This window comes from Somniosus microcephalus, chromosome 16 (assembly GCF_052327205.1).
Source record: "Somniosus microcephalus isolate GS21.2 chromosome 16, FLI_Smic_1.0, whole genome shotgun sequence".
Classification (NCBI taxonomy): Eukaryota; Metazoa; Chordata; class Chondrichthyes; order Squaliformes; family Somniosidae; genus Somniosus; species Somniosus microcephalus.
The window spans coordinates 65,944,687-65,968,500 of record NC_141002.1 but is presented as its reverse complement, the minus strand read 5'-3'; the positions used below and the strand labels follow the sequence as shown (position 1 = coordinate 65,968,500).

Sequence of the window (23,814 nt, the reverse complement as noted above, 5' to 3'; positions counted from 1 at the left end):
AACTCTAGACTGCTAGCCCAGTACCAGAACCACTAGGCAACCGTAAAGAAGTCCAATAGCCAACACCCTTTCATAAATACCAAAGGCGAAAACATTGTCAATGAAAGACAAACACATAGGGTTGCTGTATTTACCAGCTGGCCTACCGGACTTAAAAGTTGTTGCCATTTCCTGGTCAGTTTTCTTGGATCTTTCCTGAGAGTAGCCTGACCCGTGAGTACTCGGGTGTAAATGCACTATTATTGCCAGAGATTTAAAAAATGCAGAGACCACTATTTTGAAATGATTTAAATTATTCACACAGAAAACTGTAGCTCTTCATCTGGAACTAATCTACTCCAATCCAATTTCCTCATATCCTTTTATATTCCTCCTTTTCAAATACTTATCCAATGCCCAGTCAAATTATTTTGTATTCTCTGCTTCAGTAGCCATTTACAATAAACTATTCATGTCTATTTGTTGACTTATGGATTCAGTATTCTAACTTCAGTTATTAGAATATTAAAATAATTATCACATACCTAATTTGAAGCTGAGTAGCAGTCTTTGAGAGGGAAATAAACAGAGGAAAATAGTAAAAAGTACAGGGAAAGAGCAGCAAAATGGGATTGGAGTAGGTAGTTGTGGAGCTAATACAGACAATAGGCCAAAACGGTTGTCTTCTGTGCTGAATATTTTTAAGGGCAGAGTGCTATTTAAGATATGTTTGCTATTTAAGCATTTTCCATCTCCAGCGATAATTTGAGGCAGGATGGATGTATCTGAACATACGGACAGTATTTTTAAAGACACAAAAGGCCTGGACTTTTGCTGTGGGTGTTTTTGCCCCTTTTAATTGACATTTTTCTATATACGCTAAATTAAAGATACCCCCCAAGGATTGATAAGTGTCCAATATAACCCATATTATTTAAAGTGTAAAGAAATGTACTCAAAATTATTAAGCAAGTTTTAACATTTGTATGGAAAATCTCCAAAAAGAGCTCGAGAGATTTAGCAGGGATGAATATTTGGAAATGTGTAACTTGTTAAAGGTCAGCATGGATGTAACAGTGGACATTGGAAATGCAATTACTATGCAAATTAGGCAGCCTTGTCAGATATTTTGGGATACAGTATACGAGTAATTTGAGACATAGCAAGCCGGTTTTTTTTGGGGGGGGCATGGCTGTGAAAGAGGGGGAACAGGTGACTTTGGACCTATGGTTGAGGCCAACTTACTAAATATATTCAAGAAGGAGTTAGATATATTTCTTAAGGCTAAAGGAATCAAGGGATATGGGGAGAAAGCAGGGACAGGGTACTGAATTTGGATGATCAGCCATGATCTCAGTAAATGGCAGAACAGGCTCGAGGGGTCGAATGGCCTACTCCTCCTCCTATCGTCTATGTTTCTATTCATGCCTGGGTCTGTTGTAGGCTAATAGATAGATTACCACGATTAGTCAACAGCACCATTATTGTTCCATCATGCAACTACCAGGATGGTAGAATGTGAATAGCCAGACCCTGGCCACCTTTTGTCTAGCAATTTCTGATCCTAGATACAGTACACAGATGTCCCTCAGTGTAACGCTACTTTTGAGTGTTAAAGAAAAATAGCAGCGGGTCATATGCTTTGCAACACAGACATTTCATTGCTGATTCTTTGTGGGGGCAAAATAAACATCTGTAAAAGGTGAGCAGCAGCAAGAGAATGATCCTGGGTACTCTGCGTCAGCTGGGATATAGTTCACCTGATGGAAAGAGTTGAACTTGAACTGTTGCATGTAGTAACATCACAAATTCAAAAATATAACCGGAACAATTCTTCTTCATTTCTCAAGCATCTCATGTTCACTAGGTAAACATTTTAGTCAGTGACTCTCCGCAACAAACATTTTGTGCAGTTCTTGTGCACGCCTATACATAATCTCTGTAGAAGGGTCAAGCTGACCCCACTGGACAGCACGTACAGTGCTACACTATGGAATGTTGGATTTAGAATCTCCAGACAAGTTAATTGGCAATGTACACAAAAAAAGTCTCACCCTAGTGGTTCATTTAGCTGCTGAGTTCAATACCAGAGGTGTGCTTCTGGGAGAAGTTCTTGTTAGTAGTTCTTGTTAGTAGTACATATAATCCACTTTTATGGACTTCACGAGGCAATCACAAATCTGTAATAAGGTTGTAGTGTCCAATTGAGCTTCCAATTAAACTTACAACATGGCAATCCAAGAAATTAATGGTGGGAGCTTGTGCTTTATAATTTGGAGAGCCACACAAAATAGTATTCTCCAGAATACAATAGTACACTGAATTAAAGGACAGATTTACTTTGATTCGCACAGACTTTGACACGGTTCCATATCAACAATTAATGGCTAAGGAGGCACAGAATAGGAGATAGAATATAGAAAAATGACAATGAAGGGTAGCTGCAAATAAGTACTTTACAGTTTGGAAAGAGGCTATGAGCAAGATATCAAAGTTTTGGGTCTCAGAAACCTTGATATTTTATACATATTTTAATAAGTTGCACACTTGTGTAGTAAGCAAAATTCTGTAAATTTGCAAAAGATACCAAAATAGGACAAGGCAAATGAGAAGCAGGGCAAATAATGAGCTACAGTCCAACCAAATAGAGGATTTAGACCTTTTAGGTAACTGGAGCACTAGGTAGCATATGCAATTCAATGTGGATAGGAAGAGAATTTGCAGTTATATTAGTACCATTCACATTGTCAGAATTTCCCAAAGAGCTTCCAAGTCAATCAATGATTTTTGATGTGTTACTTATGTTGGCAAATGCTACTGCCAATTTCCCCACAGCATGGTCCCACAAACAGTAATGAGATAAATGACCAGTTAGTTAGTTAATCCATTCTGTGGTATAATAGCAAAATACTGCGGATGCTGGAAATCTGAAACAGAAAATGCTGGAAATACTCAGCAGGCCAGGCAGCATCCGTGGAGAAACGGAGTTGACGTTTCAGGTCTGGGACCCTTCATCAGAACTGGAAAAAGCTGGAGATGTAATAGATATTAAGCAGGTGCAGAGACAGGGAGGGGGGGGGGGGGGGGTTAGGAGGGTAGGAAGAAATTGAAAGAACATCTTGTACTTTTGTAAGAGGCAGGAAAGATAAAATGTTGCAAATGGGAATGGCAAAAACTATACTGCATGAAAAATGGGGGCAGGGGTAATTATCTGAAATTGTTGAACTCGATGTTGAGTCCGGCAGACTGTAACGTGCCTAATCGAAAGAGGAGGTGCTGTTCCTCGAGCTTACGTTGAGCTTCATTGGAACAATGTAATAGGCCGAGAGAGATCAGAGCAGGAATGAAGCGGTGAATTAAAGTGACAGGCAACCGGAAGCTCAGGGTCAGCCTTACGGACTGAACAGAGGTGTTCTGCAAAGCATCGCCCAACCTGCGTTTGGTCTCCCCAATGAAGAGGGGACCGCATCGTGAGCAGCGAATACAGTATATTAAATTGCAAGAAGTACAAGTAAATCGCTGTTTCACCTGGAACGGGTGTTTGGGGCCCTGGACAATGGGAAGGGAGGAGGTAAAAGGGCATGTGTTGCATCTCCTGCGCTTGCACGGGAAGGTGCCAGGTGAAGGAGAAGGGCTGTTGGGGGTGATTGAGTAGTGGGCCAGGGTGTCGCGGAGGGAGCGGTCCCTTCGGAATGCTGAGGAGTGGGCCAGGGTGTCGTGGAGGGAGCGGTCCCTTCGGAATGCTGAAAGGGCAGGTGAGGGGGAAGATGTGTTTGGTGGTGGGATCATGTTGGAGGTGGCGGAAATGGCAGAGGATGATCTGTTGAATGTGGAGGCTGGTGGGGTGAAAGGTGAGGACAAGGGGAACCCTATTGTGGTTCTGGGAGGGAGGGGAAGGGGTGAGAGCAGAAGTGCGGGAAATAGAACGGACACGGTCAAGGGCCGTGTCAACCACAGTAGAGGGGAATCCTTGGTTGAGGAAAAAGGAAGACGTCAGAAGCACTGGTATGGAAGGTGGCATCGTCAGAACAGACACGGCGGAGACAGAGAAACTGGGAGAATGGAATAGAGTCCTTACAGGAAGCAGGGTGGGAGGAAGTGTAGTCCAGGTAGCTGTGGGAGTCGGTGGGCTTGTAGTGGATGTTTGTTGAAAGCCGATCGCCAGAAATGGAGACAGAGAAGTCAAGGAAGGGAAGAGTCGGAGATGGACCATGTGAAGGTGAGGGAAGGGTGGAAATTGGAAGTAAAGTGAATGAACTTATCTAGTTCTGGGCGAGAGCAGCAAACGGCACCAATACAGTCATCGATGGGTGAGGGAGGGGACCCGAGTAGGACTGGAACAAAATGTTCCACATATCCCATGAACAGGCAGGCATAGCTAGGGCCCATGTGGGTTCCCATAGCAACACCTTTAATTTGGAGGAAGTGAGTGGAGTCAAAGGAGAATTTCTTCAATGTGAGAACAAGTTCAGCCAGGCAGAGGAGGGTGGTGGTGGATGGGGACTGGTTAGGCCTCTGTTCAAGGAAGAAACGGAGCACCCGAAGGCCGTCCTGGTGGGGGATGGAGGTGTAGAGGGATTGGATGTCCATAGTGAAAAGGAGACGGTTGGGGCCAGGAAACTGTTAAACTGATGGAGGGTGCTGAAGAGTCGCAAATGTAGGTGGGAAGAGACTGGACAAGGAGAAAAAAAAGTCGAGATAGGAAGAGAAGTTCTGTGGGGCAAGAACAGGCTGAAACGATGGGTCTACCAGGGCAGTCCTGTTTGTGGATCTTGGGAAGGAGGTTGAAGCGGGCTGTGCGGGGTTGGGGGACTATGAGGTTGGCGGCCATGGAAGAAAGATCTCCAGAGGAGATGAAGTCAATGACACACTTGGAAACAATGGCTTGATGTTTGCTAGTGGGGTCATGGTCCAGGCGGAGGTAGTGTTGGAGAGTTGGCGTTCAGCTTCCGCACGGTAGAGGTCGGTGCGCCAAACAACAACAGCACCACCCTTATCAGCAGGTTTAATGATAATGTTAGGGTTGGATTGGAGAGAACGGAGTGCTGCAAGTTCAGAGGGAGGTAGGTTGGAGTGAGAGAGGGGAGCAGAGAAATGGAGACGGCCGATGTCACGTCGGCAGTTAGCAATGAAAAGATCTAGAGAGGGTAAGAGGCCAGAGGGAGGGGTCCAAGTAGAACGAGAATTTAGAAAGCGGGAGAAAGGAACAGCCGTGCTGGGGGAAGACTCCTGGCCAGAGAAGTGGGCACGGAGACGAAGGAGACGGAAGAAGCGCTCGAAATTCATTCAGATGGGGGCGTAAGGGGATGAAGCTCAGACCTTTACTGAGGACTGATCGTTCGGGGAAGGTCAGAGAGGATAGTGAAAACACGGCAGGGGGTGAGATTGGAAGAAGGGATGGGCTCAGAGGAAAGTGGTTCTGGCTGGGGGGGGGGGGGGGGGGGGGGTGGGGTGTTGGTTGAGGGATAAATCTTGTCCAGGACTTCCCTGCTTTCAATTGTGCCAGGGCATCTTTTCCCTCAGAGCCCCCATCTCCCTTCCCTAGAGCCCCAATCTCTTCCAACCTCACCACCCCCTCCCCCCTCAAAATCAGGGCCCCCATCTCTTTCCCCCCCCTCCCTATTAATGTGGGCGCACTGCTGTGGGAAATTTAAACCGCTCATCTCCCAAGCTGCTGAAGGTCAAACATTAAACTAATAGACACTAATGCACTTGTTATTTTACTGTCTCAATATTGTTCAGCACTGATGACCAGGGTTTATTCAACATCAATTGCACTCATTAAGCCCAGTCAAAACCAGAATTATACTGTAGGCTGTGCCCGATTATGCCTGCCAGGAGCGCACTCTGCATGTGGGTACTATGTGCAAAATGACACTTTTTAATATATTGGAAAAGAGCAGGTACAACTACTACTTATTTACAATATTAATAAGATTCAGTACTAAGTTATAAAGTAAAGTACTCAACAGATCCAGCAGACCATCTGAGCTCTTTTTAGGTCTAGCTTCACTCAGTGTGAAAACCAAGCTCTATGATGCAACCACTGCTGTAGGGGGGTTTCATACCACTTGGTTTCAAGTTACGCGAGCCAGATTGGGACCAGATGCCAAAGCTTTACTAAACCTTGTGTCAAAGTGCATCCTAAACCTTTTCACAAAATGGCAGTATAATTGCAGCCTTACTTTCTAGATTGCTAAAATATTTAAATTGAATTACAGCAAACTTGGGAAGAGAGTACTTGGCACTGTAACAAATAGCATGTCCATGCACTTTCTTTAGAAATCTGACCTAGATTTATCAAATGACAATTTGTCATTTACAAATTAATTATGTACAAAAAAGGGAATTTAATGCTTAAATGTATGTCACTGAAAGGAGGAAATAAAACAGGCTGGCACACAAATTAATGAATACAGGTTTATATTACAATGTGTCTTGTTCTGGTACAGTTGTGTCTGCTTCATAAAAAATAACTCATGGGGTAACTTTTAATACACAGCTCATTGAAGGAGGAGTTTATGTGGGCACAAAGCAGTAACTGCATTTTATGTATATTTTTGCAAGAAATATTAACTACATCTGAGACAGTGCCATGTCAGTAAAGCATAAACATTACTAACCACATTGAATTATTTACCCATTAACTCAGTGATTTTCTGTCCCATGCCATTTACCCTTGAACAGAATACTTCTTTATGGAGAACAAAGGCAAATTCAGAAATTAATGTGGAAGTAACTGCAATCTATGAAGGGATATATTTCAGATATAAATGATTAGTAACCGTCAACCGTTCATCTAAATAAAGGTACTGGGAAGAAATAGGCCCATTCTGTTAAATTTAAAATTTGCTTGGATCCTCAGCAACATAATCGTACTAAGCAGGAACCAAAAGAAAAACCTAAAAAAGGCATGGTCTCACCATGGTACTGTAAACACAAGTATGGCAACTAAACATGATGGCTGTTTTAGAAAGTGAACATACAGTAAAATGAAAAGAGTCACATTAATGAGTAAACCAAGGAGTTAAACTATTTTAACATTGTTAGAAAGGGAAATGCTGCATTGAAAGCCGTGTGCTTTGTGCACAGTAAATCTATCATGAGCGCTAGTGGTGTTCAACTGAAAGTGTATTAAAAAAGATGAGGCAATTTCCCAAATTATTTATAAATGTAATTCAACATTTCACACGTGAGACCAGACCTTTTTAAAACAGACACGAAAATTATCCAGTCATGCAAAACTTCCTCTTAAAGGTTTTGCATTTCTTTGCCAATCTTGTAGCTCAGGATTTTGTTCCAGTCGATCTTGGTGCGGGTGACTGGCAGCTGCCGACGCAAGGCTTTAAATGTAGTGTCTGACATGGTCTGATAGTTTTCATTGATAGCAGTCTGGAAAAAGTAAACACATTTAGATAATGTGAACAAAAGAGCACAACGCCACAAGCAAAATAAAATCATTTGCTACAAGCCCTTTAAAAAGGAAGCCAAGTACAAATAACGATCACTAATAGGTGCTCACCCATTGAGTTCCTCACTTGTGCCGACGAATCAGCTCCAGATTTGCAATTTTTACTGAGTATCAGCTAATATTTTGACTTTAAGGGGGAAAAGAACTGAGCCTGAAACAGCTTACTGGACCAGTAAAAACAAATCCCTTGTCTATGGAGCAGATGTCCACCACCATCCCCATGAGCGTCAGTATTAAATTCTATTCAAAAATTGAAACCTGGGAAAACAAAGAGTACCTCTATGGGCAAGTAGCCATCAATGGTGATATCTAACTGCAGAATTGGCTTTATTGAATTTACCAGATTTATCATGACACTGCTCACAGTAAACTGGAAAATTCACTGTTTTGAAGGTCAAGAGCATTACATGCACAATATATTATTCTGCTGTTAAAGTACAGCAGTGTGCAACTTAGCAGATCTTCAGTTCAATTAGAGGCCAAACTAGCTTTCTTTGTTTACTAGTATGATTCCTGAAGTCAATAAGAAGCTATATTCCATTGCAGGGTGGACTTTTTCCTGTAGATTGTAAATACTTGGCTATTTGCTTTTTAAGTTTGTTTTGTGACGGTGATGATAATGTGCTAAACTGATTCATGAGTTCCTGGCCTGAAGTCTCAGACACTGCTCAATCAGGCAATTGTAACAATTGGGATGGGTATTTTACTCATCATCCAAGAACAAAGGAATTTGAAAATCCGCAAGACACACACACATAAAATCCAAAGTGATGCTCCAGCCAAGCGAGTGCTGCATAGTTTCTCTCTGCTTCAACTGATCGGTTTGACAGAATGGCACCTGCCTGAGGGCAGCCATAACGGAGTGCCAAACTGATTTACACAAGACCAATTAAACATAGGTCTTGGAATACTAGAAATCAGTCCAAATAGCCTTTGGGATAATCAAATATACATTTCAGCATTCATACCTGGTATTCATTTTCTACTGCTTCTACAAGTTTTGTGAATTCTTTTGCCATCTGAGCTTCATTCTGTAAAAGAAAGCAGAACAATCTAGATGTGAAAATATAAATTGTGTCCTATGGCACATTATGTGTACATGGATACAAGTGAAAAAAGTTAACTTGAGCTTTATTAAAGTTTCAATTAGATTCATAAAGACTCCCTTGATTGCCAAGATGGTATAGATAGCACTTGGTGTACTATTAAGCAAAACAGACTTGGTAATCTACAATGAGTTAGCTGGTCTAAACGTGTTAAGCAAAACCAACTTTGTGGTCTATGAGGAGTTAGGTGGTCTAAAATTGGCCTCCGTACTCTTGAACCAAAGGGGAAAAAACCCAGCGACAGCTGCAATTTCTGTTTGCTATTTGGAAAGCCCCACTGGAAAATCCATGTGGGGATAGGATCGGGTGAGGTTTGATGCCTTTCCCAGTAGAGTAGTCTGCCGACACGCCATCTAGGTTGACAAATGACGAACAGCCACTTGGGCTGGGTACCAGAGAACTGTTGGCACCTCAAACAGTACATCAACAACATTCAGTGCTTTCAGGAAAGATGTGGGGTAGAAAAGAGAAAACAGAAGGGGAAAGAAGTGGGGGTGGGGGGGGCAGGGGGCAAACTGCAGAGATAATTCATTAATATATAAAAGATAGTGCCATAAAAAGAAAACATAAAACACAAGTCAAGATTTATGTAAAAGGTTTGCAGCTACATCAAAGAATGTTATCATGGAATAGAGAGAAACTGCAATGGTTAGTTTTCTCAATGTAGAACAGTGGCTTTACTTACAGTGACAGACAGAGTTTCCTGTACATCTTTATGGCTGACCAGTTGAACATTGCCATCTTCATAATAGTGAACCTAAAAAAAAAACTTGTGAAAGATTTGGAATTGCAATTCTTATTACATTTACTAACATCTAATTTTACCAAAAAAGGAATTTAAAAAAAATTCACGGTACTCCAGCAATGCATATTTTTCCAGGCACTTCTAACTTACAATTCAGTATTTAGATTTGTAACCAAGCTGTTCAGTTGTGCCTGATTCTTTAAAAAGCTGTACACCATCTTCAAACAAAACACTGTTTTTAATGGACAATCAAGCACAATAAGAATCTAAATTACTGAATATGCTCAGCAATACAGATTAATCTGTGATTACATCTCTACCACAGTACTAGAATTTCCCAGTCACAAGAAATTAAATACATCATATGCATCCTACATTTGTTTCTCAAACATATGTGCAATTTGTTAAAAGACTTTAATTACAGAAATTAATGACATCACAGGTTTAAAACTGCCAGCGAAAAATATCCATTGTTGGTGATTTAGTAGCCATAATATTAAAGCACAAGGCTTCCATTTAGGTCAGCATTTGAATTTTTGTCTCAAAACATTGACAATAGCACCTGTTGGTCATTTACTGCCTTAGTGCTAAAAAGTTAGGGCAAGAGCTTAAAAGGGGCAATTTTAATGTAACTGCCTCTTCATGTCCCACCTAGGAAGTAGGCATATTGCAAAGCATCCACTCTCTGGCTATTTCCCACCTTCCAGTGACTCCAGTGATAGTGAAACACTTTAAAAATATTTCGTGATTTTCGTAAAGAATAAGCTTCCAGGTGGTCAACTGCTGCGCAAGGATATGCTGGGAAAAGACAGGGTGGTAGGGAGACCAAAATTACAGTGAAACATTTCTGTTAGCTGATGTGCAGCCCATCACAATTTTGGAGCGAGCTGGGAAACTGAGTTTCACAAGAACGCTGGACCTCTTAACGTAAAATGGCCAAACGATCGGTCCTCAAAAGGGCCACTAGAGCCTGCTGAGAAAATGCTTCAGGTAAGTGTTTTAAAAAAAAAAATTTTAATAAATGTTTTTTGTAAGGTCCAGAGGGGAATTAATGCTCCTCTTAACCCCACAAAAATCTATCCACCCACTGCCAAGCCCCATGGACACCCCCACAACAACCAGCTGGCCCTCCCTTCAAGAGGAAAACTGCTGGCTCAGTTCTGCAAAGGAACCAGGTGATTTCCCACCTTTTCTTCGCTTCAAACGCGCAGGCAGTTTACGGATAATACTTGAATAAAGTTTGACATTAAAATGGGTTGAGCCTCCAGCATAGTTCATTAGGTGGATGGTGGGCAAAAAAGTTAAAAAAAAACCATTTGGATGAGTTTGGTCACGTGGATTATGCATGATCCACAGCCATCTAACAGTTACTACAAACCTGAATCTTCAAAATGCCTTCCACCTGAGTTGATGAAGAAGTGATAGTAAACTTCCACTCTGATCGCCAACGTCCATTCCTTTATTCAATTAATAGAAATTAAAGACGGTTTTCAAACAACAGTGTCACAAACATACAATTTGTCATCACAATTGGTATTTCTCTTGCAAATAAGTAAGGCAGCTTGGATCATATTTTGATAAGTCAAATTGTAAGCATTTGTTTTCAAAAATATTTTTGAGTGTAATATTGACTACTTGGGTTACATTAGAGAAGTTTAGTTTACTGGATAACAAATGTTAAAATCCCTGGGGAGTCATTGCAAAAGACTGCAAGTCTAATGTAAAGAAATGCATGGAAACGATATGAATTAATACATCAATGGCTTAATTAGGCATGATGATAACGAAGTACCGAAACAATCAGCCTCTCAGAAAAAGTCAATAATGTAAAGCACACGCTATTTTCAATTTAACAAGATGTAAACTTATAGTTAAAGATATAAAAGACAAAAAGATGTGTTTAATTGAGCTAAGAATTCCATCTACTACTTCCCTTGGCTCTGATTTTTCTTCACACAGCCAAGATTTTCCATTCTGTCTGCCACTAAAGCAAGTTCTTAAAACATTTCTTTAATGTTGAGACTTTTGATCCCCCTGATGGTTTAGCAATTTAATCCAATGGATAAGCTCAGCCTTAAAGACAAGGGAGGTTCCAGCTTCAATTCCCAATCTGTGCCAAGTTAGTTGATCTTAGTCTGGGAGAGGGTAGGTGTGCTATAATTGGCCTCAGTGCCCTCTGGGTTAAAATGAGAGCAATATCAGTCATGGCTACCAAATGCAATTGCTAGCCAGCTGGAAATATTTGGGGTGTGGACATCAGGCAAGGACAGATTTGGACTGGGGCAATGCTGCACACAGTCGAAGAACCTTCCAATACGCACTGCCAGGGATACAGCTTGGAGAGGTAGCAAAAAGAGTGACCAGCAACTGTAGACTCATACCCCAGCAAGAAGTTATCCCTTTTTGAAAAAAGGTGTTGAGGTGCAGTTGGGGGGGGGGGGGGGGGGGGAAGAGAAGATTGGCAAGAACAGAAAAAAAAAATTGTTTGAATCTATGGGAATGTCACATCTTTGCAAAATAGCTGAGCTAGGATGGTTTGGAATCAGATTTTAATTAATATTGTTTTCTGCATAAAAATCAGTGAGTGTTATATTTAAGGTAATCACATGGCTCTCAGTGTATAACAGGATCTTGCTTAAGTACCTGTCCCACCCTGTATAAATAATTATTATGCAATGGTTAACTTTTTTGTTTATATATAGAACATGCTGGGTAAGATAGGGCACACCATGTCAACAAATGTTTCACCCCCAGCTTAATGGATTTTTTACCCATTGTAATTCAAACTACTGCTTGAAAAACATTTTTGTTTTACCTTTGAATCAATTGTCAGCATCAAGCATTGCAGGTCTGCTACACAAGTTAGCAGGGTAAAGCTACTGTACACAGCCAACAATATGCTTAACTTTAGCATCAGATGCCCTACCTGCCCATTGCAACAGTTTGGCACACCAGCCATCTTTGTAGTCAGACTTGCAAATGTAACCAAACTGTGATGGGAGACCATTGCTGTGAATCTTGCTACTGTACATGGGAAACTGAGTTAAAACTGCAGAGACTTCATTTGGCTTAGGGGCCTTACAACAATAAGTACATTTTATTTCATTTGTAGTCCTGCATTTAAACCCAGGTGAATAATAAATATCTCAACACACATTGTCAAATGTTTTTAATCTTTCATTACATGAATTACTGTTCCCCTGAAAAGGTTTGAAAAGAATGTTCAGTAAACATCCTACAATACTCTAACACTCATACTGCCTCTAGCTATACTGAATCAAACCAGAAAGGAATACTTGATGCACCATTAAACGCCTTAAAAAAAAAATATATATAATTTATAGCACAATCTGAACACAATTCACTCTTGGGTTGTCAGATCAGCAGATAAATTCTAACCTATGGATCCTCAACACATGCTCTATTCGCTATCCAGTTCAAATAACCCTCTTAACTCGGTCTTAAGTCTGCCCTCAGGTAGACGTAAAAGATCCCATGGCATTCTTTCAAAGAGCAGGGGCATTCTCCCCAGTGTCAATATTTATCCGTCACCCAACACCCCAAGAAACAGATTATCTTGTCATTATCACATCGCTGTTTGTGGGAGTTTGCTGTGTGCATATTGGCTGCCACGTTTCTTAAATTACAACAGTGATTATACTCCAAAAAAGTACTTCATTGGTTGTAAAATCTGGGATGTCCAGAGATCGTGAAAGGAGTTATATAAATACAAGTCTTTTTCTGGCCATCCGCCTTTTGGTTTGCTTTGTGCTTTATATGCCTCAAATTAGTGAACGTGGCAGCTGTGTCAATACCTTCCACAATGTCACTTATGACCGATTGCCACAGATACCCTCTATTTAGTTTTAACGATGCTGGTGACTTTTTCTCCTCGGGGGATTTCATTTGAAAAATACCTTCCAAACACTATAGCAAGAAAGGTCAACATACCAGAAATTTTTGGGTTGAAACTGATGGCTTTCAATGCATACTATGATGGTTTGATGTCCGTCAATGGTCTTCCCATATACCTGGAAAGAGATTATACAGAAGTTAATAAATTTAGGATGCTTCAAATAGAATGCGAATACTGGATGAAGTAATGTTTTACTAAAAAAACAATCTGAGGCTTCCCCCGATGAGTTAGCGAGTTTCAGGATCAAGTATTAAATCCAAATCTGCTGGGGTATCAGGAATAGATTTTCCAAGTTCTGGTGATAAAAATATAATTGGATGTTCCCCAAGCAAACCATCATTCAATGACGAGGAAAGCAGCAGCTGCAGCACAGCCCTTGAAGGAATGAGATTTCACTCACAAATTGAGTGTTGGCGACTTCAGATCAAAAGGACTTCAATATGCCAGAGTTACCTGACAGATGATAGATTTTCTCTTGGCAGCATAAACTTCATTAAAGTTTCCACTACACAAGGCAAAACCCTTCAAGAGTATAGATTTTGTCTACTTCTAGAACCAACCCAGGGATAGCCTAGAGACTTTGCTGCTGCCCTTCATAGTCCAGCAGTCCCTCAACCGGGCCACCAAATAAGCCCTTAACATATAGCAACCATTTTGGAGCAACATCAGCAAGGTAGTTGGTACATGGCCTGGAAGAAAGAGCAATGGCAGGGAAGGAAACAATCTGAAGAGGGTCTCTAAGTATATTTTACCAGACAACAACAGAATGTCAGCCAGTAACAACAACGACTGACATTAGTTGTCTAATGCCCGTGGCTGGACCAACAAGCAGAATTTGACTGATGAGTAGCAATGGCACTTGTTTACCAAATGGTGATGCAAAAGCAGAGGAGGGCAGACTCCAAATCATGCCTCATGGGCACTAGTTCCTGTGTTTACAATAGGCAAACAGAAAAGACAGACCTAGTGCCATCAATTGAGCATGTATCCCACTCACTCCTTCTTGGAAGACTGCCTCCCATATAGGCATTCGAGTCTGGTACCCAAGAAAAATCCCATACATTACGTAGCACAATGTGTTTGGACCATAAATAGTTAGCATAATGGCCATCTGTCACTCATGAAGGGCCAGTTGAATTTAATTTGAATGCTTGAATCCAGACACCCTTGTTTTAAAAAAAAATTGAATGTAAGCTACTGACTAAATTGGAGTGAGAAATAGGAAAATGTAGCAGCACAATCACGCAAAACTGTAGTAAGGAGCAACCAAGTTGTGGAGAGATTTAAAAAGGTCAGCCAAGGGGAAAAGCATTTGTATGGAATGGGGCAGGCCAATAACAGGCATTATCCTAGAATGAAAACAGCGGTGTTGGATGAAGCATGTGAAGAAAACCATATCAAGAACAATCTTCGGTGACATGCTGTGACAAAACCAGGCGAGATGAAGGAATATACTCAAATGGATACCTAGTATCTTCACCATAGAAAATCACACTGACTGAAAGCTCCAGATGGGCAAGTTTCAAGTACAACAAAAGGGAATAGTAATACACGTGAATACATTTTTTGGCCACTACTAATTCAGAATAAATCCAGAATGAAATACTTACAGTGCAGACACCATTTGCGTAATGTTCTTTTACATATGCTCTCATGGCATTATCCACAGCACTTCTCCAAGATTCCAATGCATTCTCAACATCATGGGGCTTGGGATCACTTGCTTCTTTTCGTAAATGGTCAAATTTGAATGAGATCTTGTTCCTGGGATCCAAAAATCTACCATTGCCAAGGTCACCATGCTCTGTTATTAAGACCTGTAATATAGCAGTACCAAACAGCACAATGTTAAAACAGACAGGCAGAGGAAAATTGAAGCATCTTATTTTTCAACTCATGTGAAACAGATTTTCATTGCGAAATCATATCCATCAGCAAGATCGTGCATTATCAAAATCTTTACTCATTAAACAGGCCAGTTATTCTAATACTTTTCACTACCACTTAGAAAATATTTGCAACATACTTATAAATTGCATAACTAGTGGCATAGTCAGTAGAATTAGGTTTTGTTAAATACTGGAAATTGGCCATTTTGATCTGCTAGGAGACCGACTTGGCAGAGTTGGTAACCAAAATAATTTAAGTTAGCACCACTGTGATCAGAATAGAATGAATTTCATTAACTCATAAGGTTCAACTATTCCAGTTTTCAAAAACAAAATGGGCAACAGAATAGAAAACAATGTTTTAAATAGCTAAGCCATCCACTTCCAGTTAAGAAATAGCAGGTGGCAGCTAAATTATCCCCTCTGTACAAATACAGAATCAGCAGGCTGCTACAGGAATGGTCTTAGACCTCACTAATTAAATACAAAATGTTCATTAGCTTGGTCACTTATCCTGGAAACAGTATAAATGAAAAAGATTTTAGCTTCATTTTATGTTGTTGATTTTCTTTTGCCAGAGAGAAAATTTGCAAGAAATAATCAAAATAAATATCCTATTGAAGTACTTAACTGGTTAATCAGATATTAGATCTGGAGCTCACCATCTGGGAACCGCAGGTTCTCAAATACAACTTAAAAAAGCCAATGACCATTGCTCTAATTCTGTTGACAATACAGACAGCTAAACTTGCTCACCCATAGATTGCCTCTTCTACCCTCCCCGCAAGACATGAATTGGTATACTTGCTTTGGAAAGTACAGCACACAGATATGCAAGGACATTAGCAACTACAATACATGTGATATCACATGTTCATATGCCAATTTATTAGCAATTCCAAGACAACATACACATAATCCATACCTGATCATCATACCCATCAATTTTTGCTGGAGTAAACTGGTCCACATTATACTGTGCAAAGGCACTGAAATGAGATGAATAAGAATCAAATATCAGATTAAAAAGGTAGAGAAAGTCCAGAATACCCAAGTATAGCATGTGTAGCTAAAATAGTCAGTTCCCCAAATAATCAAATTTTTAAAAACTTTCCTGAGCTCTATTGATGGAAAACACTAAGCAATTTAGAGCATTAACAAATTCTTGTAATACTAAGGATTGAAATTTTCATTTTTAGAACACTAAAATGGTCATCTGCATTACACAGTGGTGAAGTACTTTCATTCTAAATACAAAAGTAGAGAGAAATACTGCTGGAACTGTACGTGTAAAAATCAGACAAGGACACACTCAGGCTGGGCTGTGATGCCCCTTATACTGAATTGCCTGTCAACATTCAGAGTCAGCCAATGCCCATTACGGCGCAGTATTCAGCAACATGGCAATGCCTTGAGGGTAGAAAGGTGCCGATAAAGCTGTTATTCACATTTTATCTGGCTTTCATGTACACTTCAAATTCCTGTTACATGCACTGCATTTTATTTATTTATTTATTTTTTAATGCCACAGTACTCAGGGTAGGGCAGTGACTGATCTTGTTAAGGACCTTGTTTTATGCAGCGAATTTACTACACAGTCAGAGTCCCTAAAAACTTTGTAGATCTTTACTAATTGTGTGCTTCTTAGCAATTGGCCAAAAGCCAGTAAAGGCCTGTAAGCATTGTAGACAGAACTAGGAAAAAAATTGGTGCAGAGGAGAATGTAATTAATCCTGAAAAAGAAAATTTCCCTATATTTGAAAGGTTGTGTCTTATGCAGTTCGCATTTGATCACATTTTTGGCTAAAAAATGTCGAAGCTTTTTCTGTAATTGCTGCAGATTTGTTTGAACAGTTAAGCCTCAACTCTACTTACTGTGCTGTACCCTCCCTGAGAAGATTGTCCTCATTGAGCAGCAACCGCACATCTGGAGGGAAATTTAATACAACAAAATACATATTAAAAATAAAGAATTATTTCACTATTTACCGATTTTTAAAAAGTTAGTGTGGGAACTGTAGTTACTTCAAGAAAAACAAATCTGAAAACAGTATCTTACTTAAAAAAAAAAACCCAGTATGTTACATGGTCTACATGCCCATGTGGTATTTGCAATGAGCATAACACCTTGTTACTAAAATATAAAGGCTGTAGGAACACAAGAATTAAGACCTGGCCTTTCTGCATGCCCATTTCAACTGCCATGGGCACAAAGACGATATGGGGAGGGGGTGAAGTGTGGAGGAAGATATGTACAAGAAAACTCAAATAGACAACACATTTTGGGGGAGGAAGAAATGGTCCCAGGAAAACACAAATTTCCTTTGCTATGCAAGAGAAGGCTAATGCAGTAACGACACTCACCGGAAAGGAACTCTCCACCAACCAATGGCATGCTTGTGCAAATTTGGCAGTTAGTTTAACTCTGGTCACACACAATGTAGCCACAAAGACCTCGAGTCTCCTGCTCTAGCTTTTTGTCATCATACATCATCTGCACTTTGTTCCCCTTTAATTGCTGGAGGTACCTGTAGTGTATGTAACCTGTACCACCTTAAGAGGATACCTTAAGGTGATGGACTACTTTTTGATGGCTCCTGTACATTGTAGTACCGGTGGTGACCACACCGGTATATAAACCCTGTGGAGCAAAGTGTATTCCAGTTCAGCCCTGACCCTCAATTACTAAAGACCTGTTTAATTATTTCTGTAGTCTGTGTCCAGTTATTCAGCATAACTACATTTGGAAACACAGACTCAACAGTGGTGACGAGTCTGATCTTACCTAGCGGCAGTTGCATCAAAGGAAGCTTCGCCTCTGAAACGGGCGTCGATCAAGGACATCCACCCTCAACATCCTGCTGGGCACTGCATAGCACGGGAGGCAAATCGGGAACCCGGGTTGGTTTCTGTCCACGAAGTCAAACATCAGTGCACATCCCTTAGACGACAGCGGCGGGTAAGCCCGATCGAGCAGCACGGGGGGGGGGGGGGGGGAAGTCGGCCGAGTTGTCAGTAAGAGGAGGGGAGGGAAACGACGAAAAGGGCGGAGAACACGACCGCAGCCGGTGTCAGGGGCCGGACTGCAATCGGGGCAGAGACGCGCAGCAGCCAGAAAAGCGTTTATGTCCACAAGGACCGCGGGAGCGGCGGGGAACAAGAGCAGCAGCGTAGGGGAAAATAAAGGACCGCTGGGAGGCGAGAACGGCAACAGCGCGGTAATCGCCATTGAGTCGGCGGGGTAAGAAGACAAGCGCGGGAAGCCGCCATTTTGAAAAGAAAAAAAAAATCATATCCGAAGGAAAGGAAACTCAACAAGGATGCCAAAAACAGGTAACATCACTGCTTTTGATAGCGATGTGGAAGATTGGGCCACTTATGTGGAACACGTCGAAGTTTACTGTACAACGAATGAGGTACCGGAGGATAAGAAAGCACTAACCCTATTAAACTCGATGGGTGCGAAGACGTACGGGTTATTAAGGAACCTTGTAACACCAGATAAACCGGTAGGAAAGAGTTTCGCGGATATTGTTACTATCCTGCAAGAGCATTTAAACCCCACGCCGCTGCTGATAGCGGAACGATTTAAATTCTACAAAAGAATTCAACTTAAAGAGGAAAGCAACGCTGAATTCTTAATCGAACTGCGCAAGTTATCAAAGTACTGTCAGTTCGGTACAGGACTAGCAGACGCACTGAGAAATAAGTTTGTGTGTGGGCTCCTAAGGGAAGGAACCCAGAAGCGACTGCTAGAGGAAAAGGATCTTACGCTGGACAAAGCTTTCAGCATTGCAGCATCGCACGAGGCAGCAGCACGAGGCGCTGCAGAGATACAGCAAAGGCCATTGGAATTCAGCACCAATGAAATGGCATTGGGCACAGTAAAGTGCTATCGTTGCGGAAGGACAACGCATGACCAGAACCAGTGCTGGTTCAAAGATAAAGAATGCAGGCAATGTGGCAAACTTGGTCACATAGCGAGAGTATGCCGGTCAGGAAAGAAGACCAGCAGCAAAAAGTCACCGCAGGAGAAGTACAAAAAAGTACACAAGGTGACAGAGAACAGTTCGGATGAACAGAAGATGGATTCAGACTCCAGCAGTAAGGAACTGGGTTGTCTAAAAATACATAGTGGGTAACACAACAGACCACCAAACTATCTGGGTCATGCTTCGGAAAGCAGGAGTCCAAGTGAAGATGGAATTGGACACTGGATCGGCATTGACGGTCATGAATAAGCAAGATTACAAAAGGTTATTCTCGCACATTCCCCTGAGGGACACGGAGATTGTATTGAAAACATACACGGGGCAAATATTATACCCCATCGGAAAGATAAAAGTAAATGTGGTCTACAATGGTAAAGAAAGTCAGGAAATGGACTTGTATGTGTTACCTGATGGAGGTCCGCCACTACTGGGACGGGAATGGATCCGGAGAATAAATGTGGACTGGCATTCCATACAAGCACTGACTGTAGATTCCTGTAAAGAGGACGACGTCAAACTTAAACGACTGTCCAAAATATTGGACGATGCTAAGGAGGTGTTCCAACAGGGACTGGGAACACAAAGGAATTACGGCAAACATCAAGGCTGAAGAACATGCAAACCCAAAATTTTTCAAAGCCAGACCGGTACCTTATGCGATACGACCTGCTGTGGAAGCAGAGCTGGAAGGGCTAGAACGTTCAGGAGTACTGTCAAAGGTGGACTCGAGCGAATGGGCCACACCCATTGTTCCTGTCATGAAGCGTTCGTTGAGCAACAAGCCGGGGGAACCTGGGAAGGTTCGCATCTGTGGCGATTTCAAGATCACTGTTAATCCGGTTCTTCACACGGTGCAATATCCGCTTCCGCGGATTGAAGATATCTTCGCTTCGCTGTCTGGCGGGAAACACTTCACTAAGATAGACCTGGCGCAGGCGTACCTACAGATGGAAGTTGATGAAGCGTCACGCCAGTATCTCACGATCAACACACATAAGGGCTTATATCGATATAATAGACTGGTTTTTGGAGTGGCATCGGCTCCAGCGATTTGGCAAAGGGCCATGGAGCAGGTATTGCAGGGAATTCCAGGCACACAATGCTACCTGGACGACATTCTGATTACAGGAGATGATGATAAGGATCACCTCGCGAATTTGGAGCAGGTGCTCGCCAGATTGAAAGAATATGGGCTCAGAGTTAATCGCCAGAAATGTGAGTTCTTTCAAAAGCGAATCTTGTACTGCGGCCACGTCATTGACCAGGAGGGGCTCCATAAGTCACCTGACAAGATCGAAGCTGTTGTGAAAGCTCCCGCTCCGGAAAATGTATCCCAGTTGAGGTCGTTCCTTGGGTTGGTTAACTATTACCACAAGTTTCTTCCAAATTTATCCACGGTGTTACACCCGCTGAACACTCTTTTGCAAATGGGAATACCATGGAAGTGGAGCGATGATTGTAAGCGGGCTTTTCAAAAAAGCAAGGCACTGATCACCTCTAAGGAAGTGTTGGCTCACTTTAACCCAACGCTGCCTATTCGCTTAGCTTGTGATGCTTCTCCATATGGTATCGGGGCAGTGCTCTCAAGTTTCCAAATGGCTTGGAAAGGCCAGTCGCGTTCGCATCCAGATCATTGACCTCCGCAGAGCACAACTATGCTCAGATAGATAGGGAGGCTCTCAGCCTCGTGTGGGGAGTTAAGAAATTTAACCATTACCTGCAAGGCCAAAAGTTTACACTGCTGACAGATCACCAGCCGTTGGTTTCCATTTTTAACCCTAAGAAGGGTGTTCCGGTTATGACGGCGCAGAGGCTTCAGAGATGGTCCCTTTTCCTAGGGGTACATCAATATGATATCGAATTCAAAGGTACAAAGCAACATGGTAATGCTGATGGGCTGTCGCGCCTGCCACTACCTACAGCGGAAGAGGCACCAGCAGTTGACCCTGTCGAGATATTTCACTCGACCATCATCGAATGCTTACTAGTCACCAATGCGGGTATTGAGAGACCCGAAACGACCCGACACTGTCTCGGGTCTACGATTTGACAGTGACGGGATGGCCAGCACATGGCGACCCACTGTTACCAGCATTCTCAGCCAGACGAGAACAGCTGTCCGTCTGTCAAGGAACATTGATGTATGGAACAAGGGTGATTATTCCTCCTAAATTAAGGGAGAGTTCTGAAGGAATTGCATGAAGGTCATCTGTGGGGGGGGGGGGGGGGGGGGGGGGGGGGGGAGTCAAGATGAAAAGCCTTGCGAGGGCTTATGTGTGGTGGCCAGGTATCGACAAACAGAGGGTCTGACTAAAAGCTGCTCAGGGTGCCAAAAAGTTCAAAACGCACCTCCAATTGCACCGCTGCATCCGTGGGAATGGCCTTCAACCCCATGGCAACGTGTGCATATCGACTTTGCAGGTCCATTCATGGATTCCATATTTTTGATAGCAGTAGACGCACATTCTAAATGGCCAGAAGTGATTAAGATGTCGACCACTACCTCTGAAAAGACGATCGCAGTTCTAAGAACCATATTTGCAAGGAATGGGTTGCTGGAACAAATATGTTCAGACAACGGACCACAGTTCGTGTCAGAAGAATTCCAGAAATTCATGAAAAAGAATGGGGTGAAACACTATACATCTGCCATCATCCGGCTACAAATGGGTTGGCCGAGAGATTTGTACAAACGTTCAAAAAGGCGATAAAGGCCATGAGCGAAGACCATATTCCACTACAACACAAGGTGGACAATTTCCTGATGGCATAGCGAAACGCCACGCATGCAGTGACAAATCAAAGCCCTGCCATAATGTTCTATAACAGGAGGTTGCGGTCCTGGTTGGATTTGTTAAAACCCAATGTGCGTAGGGAAGTCGAAAACAAGCAATTCCAGCACGTAAATAACAAGGCCACTCGGAGTTTCGAAATAGGACAACCAGTGTTGGCCAGGGACTATAGGAATGATAAATGGCAATCCGGAACAATTCGTGCCCGACAAGGACCCTTGATGTACACGGTAGACGTTGGAGAGAACGTAATACGACGTCATGCTGACCAACTTGTGGAATCGAGAACAAGGGTCGACCCCATGTCTACGGCAGAGACACCAGTTGAAGAAGTTATTGAGCCTGTAGCATCTACCTCAGACTCGAACGTACATGATGATGTTCAATCCATAGGAGATCAAATGGCTGAGTCACCCCAGCAACGAGAACCAGAGACCCCTGAAAGGCGTTATCCGGCCCGGATCAGGAGGCCTCCTCAGAGACTGAATCTTTGAACAGTTTTGTGAGAAAGTTGTATATATGTTATCCATGTAATGTTTAAATTGGGGTGTACACTGTTAAGCTAAAAAGGGGAGGAATTGTAGTGTATGTAACCTGTACCACCTTAAGAGGATACCTTAAGGGATGGACTACTTTTTGATGGCTCCTGTACATTGTAGTACCGGTGGTGACCACACCGGTATATAAACCCTGTGGAGCAAAGTGTATTCCAGTTCAGCCCTGACCCTCAATTACTAAAGACCTGTTTATTTATTTCTGTAGTCTGTGTCCAGTTATTCAGCATAACTACATTTGGAAACAGACTCAACAGTACCCAACAATAGTCTGTGCACAAGTGACTGGCAAAAGCTTGAGATTCATCAGTCACTTGCTAATTGGAAATCCAGATGCAGTTAATTGATTTCTGATTAGTAAATAAAAAAAATTAGTAATGGACACCATCATTGGGTATGTGATCTCAATACTCATTCGCCTTTTAACCTTTTTATGCATTTGCTGGTAAACCGAATAGCAGAGTGTGCGAGTGTTTTCTCATCATCGAGTGCTTTACATCCTTGGTTACTGAATGATGTAGTGGTTGTTATTGGACTAGTAATCCAGAGGCCTGGACTGATAATCCAAAGAATGTGAGTTCTTTCATGGCAGTTTGAGAATTTGAATTCCGTTGAAAAAAAAAACTGGAAATATAAAGCTGGTATCAGTAAAAGTTGCAATGAAGTTGTCAGATTGTTGTAAAAACCCACCTGGTTCACTAATGTCCTTTAGGGAAGAAAAACTGCCGTCCTTAGCCGGTCTGGCCTATATGTGACCCAATCCCACACCAACTTGGTTGACTCTTAACTGCCCTCTGAAGTGGCCTAGCAAGCCACTCCGTTGCATCAAACCTCTACAAAGAATCAACACACTAACTGCAGAAGTTCTAGAAGGTGGCCCACCACCTTCTCAGGGCAACTAAGGATGGACAATAAATGTGGATCTTGTTAGTGACGCCCAGATCCAGAGAATTAATTTTTAAAATGTTCACTGAGTAAACATATACAGTACATGAAGTATATTTACCTGTATTGTTTGTAAAGTGTTTTCTACTAAAATTAGTGTATGTGGCTAAAACAATGTTGCAGTAGCCACACCTGTGGCTAGTCAGCAATTCCTATTGGACAACATTGCAATTCCAGATACACACCAGGTTTTTCTAGTAGCTAACTACAGGAAACTTTGGTTTATCCGGCGGTTGTATGTCCGGAAACCTCGATCTACCGGCAGAAATCAGGAGCCATTTTAGGTTTTTTTTCTTCTCGTGGCTTTTTTTCTCCCCCAACAGTCAGGCTCTGCAAAGAGTCTCTGAAGCTGTTGCTAAGCTACAGAGACGCTTCTAAGGTACAGCCGACTGTTTAGAAGCTGTTGCTAAGCAACAGTGTTTGTT

General features: G+C 42.0%; 1 protein-coding gene across 1 annotated transcript in view; it reads right to left on the bottom strand.

Moving 5' to 3' along the window:
- Positions 1-6,385: 6,385 nt before the first annotated feature.
- LOC147106242 (F-actin-capping protein subunit alpha-2) overlaps positions 6,386-23,814 on the bottom strand; it is a 41,635-nt gene continuing 24,206 nt past the window's right edge. The window contains exons 3-10 of the mRNA XM_086009174.1: positions 16,982-17,033; positions 16,032-16,095; positions 14,828-15,034; positions 13,253-13,332; positions 10,680-10,758; positions 9,242-9,313; positions 8,419-8,481; positions 6,386-7,371 (exon numbers count right to left, since the gene is read on the bottom strand). Coding sequence (XP_085865300.1) covers positions 7,231-7,371; positions 8,419-8,481; positions 9,242-9,313; positions 10,680-10,758; positions 13,253-13,332; positions 14,828-15,034; positions 16,032-16,095; positions 16,982-17,033 — 758 coding nt within the window. The 3' untranslated portion in view covers positions 6,386-7,230. The remainder of the gene's footprint in view (positions 7,372-8,418; positions 8,482-9,241; positions 9,314-10,679; positions 10,759-13,252; positions 13,333-14,827; positions 15,035-16,031; positions 16,096-16,981; positions 17,034-23,814) is intronic.